General features: G+C 37.4%; 1 protein-coding gene across 1 annotated transcript; it reads right to left on the reverse strand.

The window, feature by feature from the left end:
• Nucleotides 1-1,279: 1,279 nt before the first annotated feature.
• Nucleotides 1,280-5,066, reverse strand: nkx1.2la (NK1 transcription factor related 2-like,a). The gene is made up of 2 exons (XM_056272448.1): nt 4,814-5,066; nt 1,280-2,316 (listed from the first exon to the last, which is right to left on the reverse strand). Exons 1-2 carry the CDS (start codon nt 5,025-5,027, stop codon nt 1,715-1,717), a joined length of 816 nt encoding a protein of 271 aa, XP_056128423.1. The 5' UTR covers nt 5,028-5,066; the 3' UTR covers nt 1,280-1,714.
• Nucleotides 5,067-11,216: the final 6,150 nt, after the last annotated feature.

Genomic DNA, 11,216 nt, shown 5'->3' on the forward strand with positions numbered 1-11,216 from the left:
CCACTCAGATCAATATTTCCCAGGCCCTCTTGATCTTGATCATACACGTTAAAGTTGTTATTCGTGCTGCTCCATTGATCTAGACATAAAATATGCAAACAAAATATACACACTACTGAATTTCAACACAAAAACAAACAAAATACTGCTGCAAGTAAGAATAATACTTATGATATTAGTGTGCTGTTTGCATACTTCAAAATTGCATAGGGCCACTTATCAAATGTAGATCTCCAGGGGGTTATACATATTTTATATATTTTACTATTTTATTTAAGTCGTATAGCCGTTTACTTTTTATTTTATGCACCATCATTTAAGCAAACAATTTCAGAAATGTCTCAAATAATGGACTCAATCTCTTCTATAAGTGTTCAGGTGACGCCATCTAGTGTTTATGAAGAGAATACACAATGTAACCTGGTATTATGTATTGGTGTAGACAAAATAAATAATTACATATATTCATAGTGATCAATACACTGTTACCCCTTGTCTATTTCTGATTGATACAAAAAACAAATGACCTACAGATTTTATTGTTACTGATGACATCATCAACATGTTTCTACATTGTAATAAACATCAATGTCTTTAAATAAGTCCCCCTGTAGTAAATATAATTGTTTTCATTTTTGATCACCAAAATGACATATTTAAACTCGTTCCCCTTGGAAAAAAATATATTCATGCCTTAAAATAGCTTGAATGTAACTTTACGTCCCTTGCCTTATTAAGTATACGCGTTATATGAATATGCAAATTAGCCCCGCCTCAACTCACTCACACCAGCTCAGAGATCCACTCGTTGACAACCACACGTTGAACTGATTGGTTACAAGGTAGTTTGTGATGTCAGAAACACCAGCGATTTCGTTTTTGAGACTGTCTTTGGTTCACTGCAGTTTTAAAGGGTTAGTTCACCCAAAAATTTTTTTTAAATTATGTCACCCTCATGTCGTTCCAAGCCCGTAAGACCTCCGTTCATCTTCGGAACACAGTTTAAGATATTTTAGATTTAGTCCGAGAGCTTTCTGTCCCTCCTTTGAAAATGTATTGGTATACTGTCCTTGTCCAGAAAGGAAACAAAGACATCATCAAAGTAGTCCATGTGACATAACGGAGGTCTTACGGGCTTGGAACAACATGAGGGTGAGTCATTAATGACATCACTTTCGTTTTTGGGTGAACTAACCCTTTAAGGAGAAAAAACTGAGCAATTGAGTTGACTTATGAATTTGTGGTCTTAAGCATATAAAAAACACCCCATAGACATAAACGACATTAAAAGCTTGGGTTTCACCATAGGGGGACTTTAAAGAATTTGATGATATAATCTACAGTGACGTATCAAACTGCTAACATGAATAATAGAAGATACACATATATACAATTCAGCTCTAAGATTTAAAGTGGGTGGTTGCCAGGGTGGACCATGATTAGATTCTCAGATCATCTGTGCTTACAATTGCATTTGAGAGAGTGCATCTTTCAGATTTATCATTCTTGAGGCCCAGGGTTTGGTCCATCTTATCTATATTTCTGCTCACAGCTGTCAGTGAAAACAGTTGATCTAAACTCATGTTAGGTCTAATCAATTATTACATCAAGCCAAGAACAATCCCATCCTGCTGAGGATAATTGAACAAGTAATCCACTTGATAAATTCACATTTAGGCTACACGTAGTCTATGATCATTCCTTCTTTCAGAATTCATAATTGGGGAAAGAATGCTGGCTGAAGGAAGCCATCAGGCAAAAACGGATGCAGGAGCCCACCGGAAGATGCCAGGTGCACCGGGCCAGAATGAAAGATCACGTTCCCGGAGCTAAATGTATGGTGGAGGGAAGATGTGGACCCACAGGTCGAGCTGATGTTGGGCAGAGAGTTCGTGCCGGGTTGCAGGGAACTCTCGGCACCGGGGTTCTGCTTCTTCCACTTGGTTCTTCGGTTCTGGAACCAAATCTTGACTTGGGTTTCAGTCAGGCTCAGGGAAAGCGCGAGATTTAGTCGCTCGCATACGGATAAATACCGCGTGGCGCGGAATTTGTTCTCCAAAGCCACCAGCTGTTCGTAGGTGAACGCGGTTCTGGCGCGCCGCGGCTTCGCGCAGCTGTGATCTGAGCGACGCCTCCGCTGGCGCGACACATCATCCGGCGCTGGAGTGATTCTCTCTTCACCTGCTTCATCCGGATCTTCACAAGGAGAAAAGCCCGATCTTAAGCTTCTGAGAGAGGCTGAAGAGTCCAAGTCAACATCGGGATCAGGAGGATGCAGTCTGACGCAGCTTTGATGGTCATCAGCTGATTGATCTCCTGCCAGTAAAAAATCCATATGTCAAGTGTCTTTCTGGTTGTTTTTAGTAAATGTATTACATTTTAGTAAAACCGAAGAAGAACCCCAGACAAGAGTGGAAATGAATTTATCTAGCCTATTATCAATAATTATAATAAAAAACTATCACATTTGACCCCTTGCCTTATCTGAAAGTTTAAATCCGTTTTAAAAGCTTGAAATTGATCACAGGCCTTAAAGGGATAGTTCACCCAAAAATGAAAATCCCATAATTTACTCACCCTCAAGCCATATGACTTTCTTTACAGCCAAACACAGAGTTAGCCTATATAAAAAAAATATCCTGTCTCTTTCAAACTTTGAAAATAGGAGTAAACAAGCTGATATTTTGAAGTCCAAAAAAGTGCATCCATCCATCATAAAGGTTATCCATTCGACTCCAGTGGGTTAATAAAGGTGCGTTTTTTAAGGTGCGTGTATTATTCTTTAACTTATATTTATACGTTTATAAACTATGATCACTAGCTTCCGATTATGGCCGTAGTGACCCGACGTAGGAGTATTGTAAGCTTAGGTGAGATAGACCAAATAGGGCAACAAACTCAAGCTCCTCTGACATTTCTCAATAAAAATTCTCCCTTTAGACTTGTAATTCGTGACCAGTGTTTTGTTTTGCTCTATCTTCTGCGCTTCCGCCTTCGTCAAAACATCATGCGTCAGGTCAGAGGTCACTCTTCCGCCGGAGCTCGATTTGTGTACGGCCGTTACTGGAAGCCAGTGATTATAGTTTATAAAGTTATAAATATGGACATTTTTCCTTCGCTTCAGAAGCCCTTTAACCCCCTGGAGCCGTATGAATTACTTTTATGATGGATGGATGCACTTTTTTGGGCTTCAAAATCTCAGTTACTATTCACTCCCATTTCAAAGCTTGGAAGAGCCAGGATATTTTTTAATATAACTCCGATTAAGTTTGGCTTGAGGGTTAATAAATTATGGGATAATTTTCATTTTTGGGTGAACTAACCCTTTAAAGTTAGACTTGAAAAGAGTGCTGCTAGGGTGATCTGTTTGGTATTTTGGCTGGCATTAATGAGATATTATTTAAGAGTAAAATTATAAATCTGAGGCGCCATACAGCGCCTGTATAGGTGAGAATGCATATAGGCTATGAATAAAATGACTAAGCTTTTTTATATGAATTATTGTTTTGAATTGGTCTAATAATAATAATCAGAATTTCCAATTATTTTAGGCTAATGTAGGGCCTTTAAGTATACAGACAAGAATATAGAATTCAGATAGCCTAGAATTCAACTGATGTATAGCCTATATTTTCAATGCGGTCAAAAACAGTTTACAATAGGCCCTACAATAAATAAATAAATAAATAAATAAAAATAACAGTAGCTAGATAAGAAATTAATTATCAAAATAAATATTATGCATGTAATGAGCTGAAGAAAGTATAGGGTAACTGGCAGCTATAAAGAGCTGACTATTAAACGAATGAATGAGGAATAGGGGGAGGCTGTAACTGTGTGTTGATTTCCAGGAAAGACTGGCGTGGAATGGACCATAATCCCCCAACAATTTCTAAATCACAAATCGCCTCAAATGTCATGTTGCGGAAAGAAACCCTAGTTAAATCCAGCTCTGCCATCCAGCCATGACGCGCTAATGGAGTTTCATATTTGTCGGCAGATCAATAAATGTCATCTATTTAAAGGGAAGTTTTAATCGAACGATATTTGGGATCAGACATGGCAGGGGCTTGAAGTTTGGAGCCGCAAGCTGCTGGAGGGAGATATGCAGCATCCAGTAATGGGATATCGATCAAAGTGAGCGCAGGCATCCTCAATGGGACGATTTAAACAATTATCTGCCCTGACTGTCCCAATGGCAATCACTTACTCAGCTGCGGCTGCTTAAAGAAAACGCGGTCTTGGAAATGAGAAGGTCAAATTCTACACAAAAGATCTATTTGGAGGAGATCTACAGTGAAAAACGTCATGTATAACCGTTTTTTACTATATAGCCTATGTGAAAATAATTCATACAACTCTAGGCGTAAGCCTATTTGACAAAATAATAAGAATTTAGTGTTTGTTTGTTTGTTTTTTTCATTCACAAATAGCATATGGGATATGGCATCTCTAAGGTGACCCAAAGACAAGGTTGTGTATGTCTCAAAAAAAATGTATTAGGCTTTTTTTTAACATGTAAGAATAGGTTTCAACAGCGTTTCAGAACAATGTTTTGTTAAAAGTTGGATTAAGTTAGCCAGAGTCCGCGAACACACGTCGCGAACGTCAGAAGTATCACGTAAGAATTATTTGTTACATAATTATAGTTATACACATCACACAGGCTATAAGTGTTTTGTTTAAAATGCGAGATGAAGCTCAATCAATTGCGGCCAAAAAAGCAGTTTTTTTAAATCAAAAGTTAACCCGCTTTAAAGTCACCTAATAATTCTCACTTTGATTTTTATTATGAATCGTATTTCATTCTCACCAATATTATTGCAGATGGAAAGCGATCCTTTCCCATTGTGCTCTCTCTCCAAACTTCCAAATTCTGTATTTTCTGAAGATGATGTCCGCTCTTCCTCTGATACTGCTGCTGTCCTTTTACTTGTAAACTTTCTGGGATCCAATATGTCAATAATCGAAAAGGAAATCCGATGACCTGATGTTGTTTTCATCCCGGACTCCTGATATTCAAGCATTTTGCAGTTCCAGTAGTCTCTCTGATCTCTTACTTGTGTATGCTCGTACTAAGCAGGCAGCTTCTCGTCGGATCAGATGTCAGTGGATGAAGGTGTGCTCGAGCTCTTTAACAGGTCCATTAGAGGAGACGCGTGAACACGAGCGTTTAACGGGATCCCTTTCGATTGGCTGAGAGCATTCAGTACTTAAACCTGCGCTCATTTCAATCAATACAATGACAAGTTCCCAGGATGACAAGTGGCATAACTCAAGAAACTGTTGCATCTAAACCTTACAGCCTACACTCTTCAATGTTCGTTTGCACTGTATGTTTACATACAAGATTTGTATTTGTTCTTGGGTGAGCTGTATACCCAAGTGTATTTATCAGAGATTTGTATTGTAATTTCTGTCAAAAATTATTCAAAAAGTAACAGTTTCAGTAACAAATGAGAAATAATATTGCATCCCTCAATAAAACTGCCAATATTGCTGTCAAATATTTTTTTTTGCTGGCAAATAGATGATTATGTATTATATGGGGTCAGTGCAGTGTGTTGGCTTATTTCATGGAGTCAATAGCTTAAGCCATTCAGTATCTTAACGTTCACTACGTGGCATCAATCTGCCAAAGCTTGTGATAGATCAATAAATGTGTGTCCGGCACTGATAAATGAGGCGCTACTGTTACTGCTAGTGATTATAGCTACTTCTCTAATTCAGTTCCCCGAAATACATACATAAAAATAAAGCTACTGATTCCGTCCAATATATAAAAGCCTGAGATATTTACAGGGGCCAAAGGGATCATTAACATAAAAATGACAAGTCTGCCATCAAAAGAAGACATTTTGAAGTGTTTTTCTTGTTCAAACAATGAAAGTCAATGGAGTTAAATCTTGTTTGGACCACACCATAATATCTCCTTTTGTGTTCCACAGAAGAAAGAAAATAATACAGGTTTTTTTGTTTTTGTTTTTTAAAAACACGAAGGAGAGTAAATGACAGAATTTTCCATTTTGGTTGAACTAACACTTTCTAATGTCACTGCTTTAGATAACAAAATATCCACCCAAATTCAAAGGAAGATGAAGATTAACTACAACCGTGTGAATCTGAGGTGAACTAACTTCATACGTCCAAAAAAGATAATAACAAAAATGCCAATCTCCACAAGTTAGATATTCAAAAAAAATGTAAGCAGCTTTAAATGTCCAAATACTCACAGTAGATCATAAAGACAAGTGCATTTGCAGAAAACCACACACACGCACCATATCTAAACCTTGTCCACACCTCAGATCACAGATGTGTATTCCTCTCCTCTCCTTTATGAAACAGAGCGACTCCACCTCCCCTGCTGCCATTCAGTGCATTTCTGCTTGTTTGCTGACAGCCTGCAGTGTATATTTAGTGGTTGTGACATGGTCAAACTTCAGACGATCAATGTCCGAACAGGGACTGTTTGCTTGCATTAGCATGTCTAAGCCCGGTGCCTTGCACTGACTGAGCTCCATAAGAAAGGAGGCTGAAGTCTTTCCTGCAAGTTTACAACTTCCTCTCTGTAGACCTGACACTGTGCACATCTGTTTACACAGGACCAAAGCACAAAAGTGTGGCCCAGGGGGCACAACATAGGCTCAGGTATACTGGAGATAAAGAACACACAAGAGGTAAGGTGGAGAGTTTGAGGACAGCAGCTGCTGGGGCCAAGAGGAAAACTATGGGTGCACTGTTTGGGGAGAGGAGCACACTTACGGACAAACCTCCCCACTGTTCCAGCATCCCCACCTCCTGACCAATAAACTCATCAGAGCACTACGAAGGTCTGCTAAATGTCGAATCATTCATGTAGTCGCGTCTCAAGGTGGAGCTCTGTTTACGGATGGGCATGTACTCTTTGTTTGACTTTGTCTCTTTATCCTATCCAGAGTGCAGATGGACAATAGAATGGGAAACTGTTGAAATGTCACTCTTTTGAAGATTACAACTTCAAGGCACTAAAATCCTGTGGATTCGCCTCTTTAAATGGGGAAAAGAGACTTTAAAAATCTTACGAGGGGTGTAAAGAGTTTAATCGGTCTCTGAAAAGCGATGCTCGTTACAGTGCTTTAAAGTAGCATTGCTTTGATTTTCCTAGAGCGTTCTGATGTAAATTTCTAGTTCATTTATCCCGAAGCACTTGCAGATTTTCCATAAAAAACATTTGTTCTGTAGATAATTTCAGCCTTAAATGTGCTATTTTGGTTTTTCTAAATGATTATTTTTAGTAATTCTGAAATGAAAAAATATTAGCTGACGGTGATTGAGTCATCTTAATGTTTGCATACATAACTGTGATTATTCTGATCATTGTTGCATATACTGAACTATTTATAGCTGCCTTTATGTGTTGATTCTTGTGTAGTCATTTCATTCATAGAGAACCAAAGCCTAAAACTTGATCTAATCTAAAACTTTATGAATTGTTTTGCTGCCTCGTGATGCCGTTTCCTTCAGAAAATACAAATATTTTTCAGAATACAGTAAAACAGCACTAATTGCATGTCATTTAAAAGCATTCAATTTGCAGAATTGTTCAAATGTGTCTAAAAAATAAATAGCACAATACTTGTAACACTCCTCACAATTATCTTAAAGAACACTTTGAATCCTATAAAACACAAAGGAACTGGAAGCCAATTACTGTGCATATGCAGCATATGTGTCAAAAACACAATGGACAGAAATCATTAGACCAAAACTTTTGGGCATTATGTGAGAGCGATGTTTTAGGACGTCTAGGCGAACACAAGGTCGGTAGCACTGTTTGGTAATTGCACAAACGCTTCTACCTGTTCAGCAGCAGGCGTAATGAAGGCTTGCTGGCAGCGTCCGGGACGGGTGAGCGCGTCTGGCAGATGCTGACATACAGCAGATGTGGAAAGTGGCTGGGTGATTTGTTAAGGGCCTGGATCATAGCAAAAGAGGGCAATTACACCAGGGGACACTGTCACACATTCATGGACATTGGCCCCCTTTTTACAAACACACACTCTTTCCCTGAGGTAAAGGTCAGTTCACTCTACAGACTTTAAACATGTTTACATTACAGCTATCACACAACTGGCAAAAGACAGAAGAGACAACTACAGAGAATCCAACTATGGATTATAATAAGAATTTTCTTAAAATTGTCACAAAAAAAAGGAAAAAAGTTTGACACCGGTTCTGAATAGAATAGAATATAGAAATTTGATTTCCAAATCAGGGCTGGTGGGAAAGAACATCCAATGACATTATGGTTAAAAATGAAATTCCTTGAATAAATAAAACAGGTAATAATATACGTTGAATCTTCACCTAAGCTGAATTGAATTGGTCTCTCTTTGTGAAAGAAACAAACAGAGAAAATAATTACCTTAAAATTGTCAAGAAAAGTGGTGAATGAAAAAAAGTTTGACACCGGTTCTGAAAAGAACAGAACAGAACAGAACAGAACAGAACAGAACAGAATAAAATAGAATAGAATAGAATAGAGTAGATTAGAATAGAGTTTTGACTGCCAAACCAGGCCTAGTGGAAAAAAATAAAACAAATAAAATACCTTGAATCTTAAGCACCGGTGCTGAACAGAACAGAACAGAACAGAACAGAACAGAATAGAATAGAATAGAATAGAATAGAATAGAATAGAATAGAATAGAATAGAATAGAATAGAATAGAATAGAATAGAATAGAGATTTGACTTCAAAACCAAGCCTGGAGGAAAATTACATAAAATGACATTGTTTAAATCTAAATCTTTAAATAAATAAAACCTTGAAAAAGTAAAATACCTTGAATCTTAACCTAAGCTGAATTGAATTGGTCTTTGTGAAGAAAGAAAAATTTGTCAATAAAAACACAAATGGTGTTCAGAAAAAGTGGTGAATGGAAAAAAAAATTTGACACCGGTGCTGAATATAATATAATATAATATAATATAATATAATAGAATAGAATAGAATAGAATAGAATAGAATAGAATAGAATAGAATAGAGATTTGACTTCCAAACCAAGCCTGGTGGAAAATGACATAAAATGGCATTGTATAAAAATAAAATGTAAAAATAAAATTCCTTAAATAAATAAAACAAATAAATTACCTTGCATCTTAACTTAACCCAAGCTGAATTGATTTGGCATCTGTTTGTGAAAGAAACAAACGGAGAATAGAATGTTCTTAAAATTGTCAATAATTGTCAGTTTGACACCAGTGATGAATATAATATAATATAATATAATATAATATAATATAATATAATATAATATAATATAATATAATATAATAGAATAGAATAGAATAGAATATAATAGAATAGAATAGAATAATAGAATACATTGCCAAACAACTGCATTGAGACTGATGGAAAATAATATAAAATGATAAATAATTTGAAATATAAAATGCAAAATAACTCAAAAATAGCCATCAAATAAAATGATCTTCCTTAAAACGTAATTCCCAATTATGAGATGGTGGGTAAGAGAAAATCTTATCCGAAAACCTGAATTTACCTCTACCTTCCGCCATCTCTTTCATGGTCTTTCAATGTCAGTAGAAATGATAGGAATCTGTGAGCAGTGTATACTTCTATTGGCAGCTGTCACAGTGGAAATAAACTCACATCTATGTTTTGTGTCAGGTGTTTAGAGATGCACACACTAAATGTATGCGGAGACGCCAGACTTCATTGGCTGAGATCGCGTATAACCACAGAGAGACAGGATGCCGTCCGGACTGCAGCGTAATCACAGAGTCTTCTGTCAATGGACACTTGGGTTAGCGCACTGCTAATGTAGAGTGTAAAAGAAAGAACTACACACGGTTTAAGGTTATGGGCCGCAGTCGATGTGATGTTCTGTCACTCAGCGCTTGCATTGATTGCTCATTGTTCGCAGAAGGTCGCATCATAATTCATTAAATCTTAATGAGTCCCCCTGGAACCACCTGCACGCCTTTCCTCAATTGCCCCTTTAAATTACGAGCGACTCTCATGCTCAGCGAGCTCAAAAATGAAGATATATTCTCCATGTAAAGAAGAGAGCTATTAGTAACATTTAAACAGCCCTCTTTAAAGCCAGGGGAGGCTGACTTTATGAAGGGCAATTAGGTACTCACTATAATTGATAATTCATACTCATCACAATTAGGCAGTATAAATAGGGTGTCTGGGATTAATGGTTATGGCTGTTCGGAGAGCGAGAGACACTGGGTAGACCTGGTCAGGCATGGCTGATGGAGTGGAAGGAGGCAGAACTGAATTCATCTCTATTTGTGGAGGAAACAGATTGTGTTTGTCCCTTCAACACACACCCGAATCATCCAATGGTTCCCTCACCTTCAGATTGATTTGTTGGTAATGCATTTTAAAAATGCCTGCATTGCAGCTTAAAATGGGCAAGCTCTGTTTCTCGAGACATGGGACAAAACGCGCCCCACAATCTTATCTGCAATTATGAGAAAATAAAGGCAATATTTTCATTTTGATATTAATAAGTGATAACTAGCTTTATAAATGTACCTTTTTTTTATTTCATTATTATTACTCACTATCCATAAAACCAGCTGTCCTCGAACATAACTAAATAGATCCAGTACTTCATATAGATTAAAATATATTAGTTAAGATAAGATAATCTTTAAAGGCCTCCTGGAATCAAAATGTAAGTTTTTTAGCTTTTAGTATGAATATGTTAGCCTTAAGGTTATGAATAAGCTGGTGTGCTCCAAAATAATGACAAAATTCGCATTTAGGAGATATAAGCATTCAAACCTCGGCTAAAATGGATCACAGATTTTTATGACATCACCACGGACTTCAGCTTCTCATCACATCTTCTGTCCAATCAAATGCTCTCTAGCTCCGCCCCCTATGCTATAAATACCACATGACCAAAGCGACCGTTGACACGTCATGGAGCAAAATGGGTTGGAGATGTGTGTTTGTTTGAATTCCATTTTCCAAATGTACGTTGGTTACAAATTGCGCTCGGATGCTCTTCCATGGTGCTGTCAAGAACGACTTGCAGTCTGTGAGAAACACTAAACGCTATTGGCTATTTGAAAAGGGGGAGGAGCCATTCAATATGTCCCGCCTTAGCTTCCTGTTTCAGTGGAAATTACATCACCGCATCATACAAAGCTGCGCCTTATAAAGCACTTCAGTGAGCCTTTAAATAAAA

This window comes from Rhinichthys klamathensis, unplaced genomic scaffold (genome assembly GCF_029890125.1).
Source record: "Rhinichthys klamathensis goyatoka isolate OS25496 unplaced genomic scaffold, OSU_Roscu_1.1 h1tg000338l_1, whole genome shotgun sequence".
Classification (NCBI taxonomy): Eukaryota; Metazoa; Chordata; class Actinopteri; order Cypriniformes; family Leuciscidae; genus Rhinichthys; species Rhinichthys klamathensis.

Coding starts and splice junctions, on each gene's coding strand:
- nkx1.2la (XM_056272448.1), bottom strand. CDS start 5,027: ATGCTTGAATATCAGGAGTCCGGGATGAAAACAACATCAGGTCATCGG. Junction 2,317..4,813: donor TTCCATCTGCAATAATATTG/GTGAGAATGAAA, acceptor TTTTACTGGCAG/GAGATCAATCAGCTGATGAC.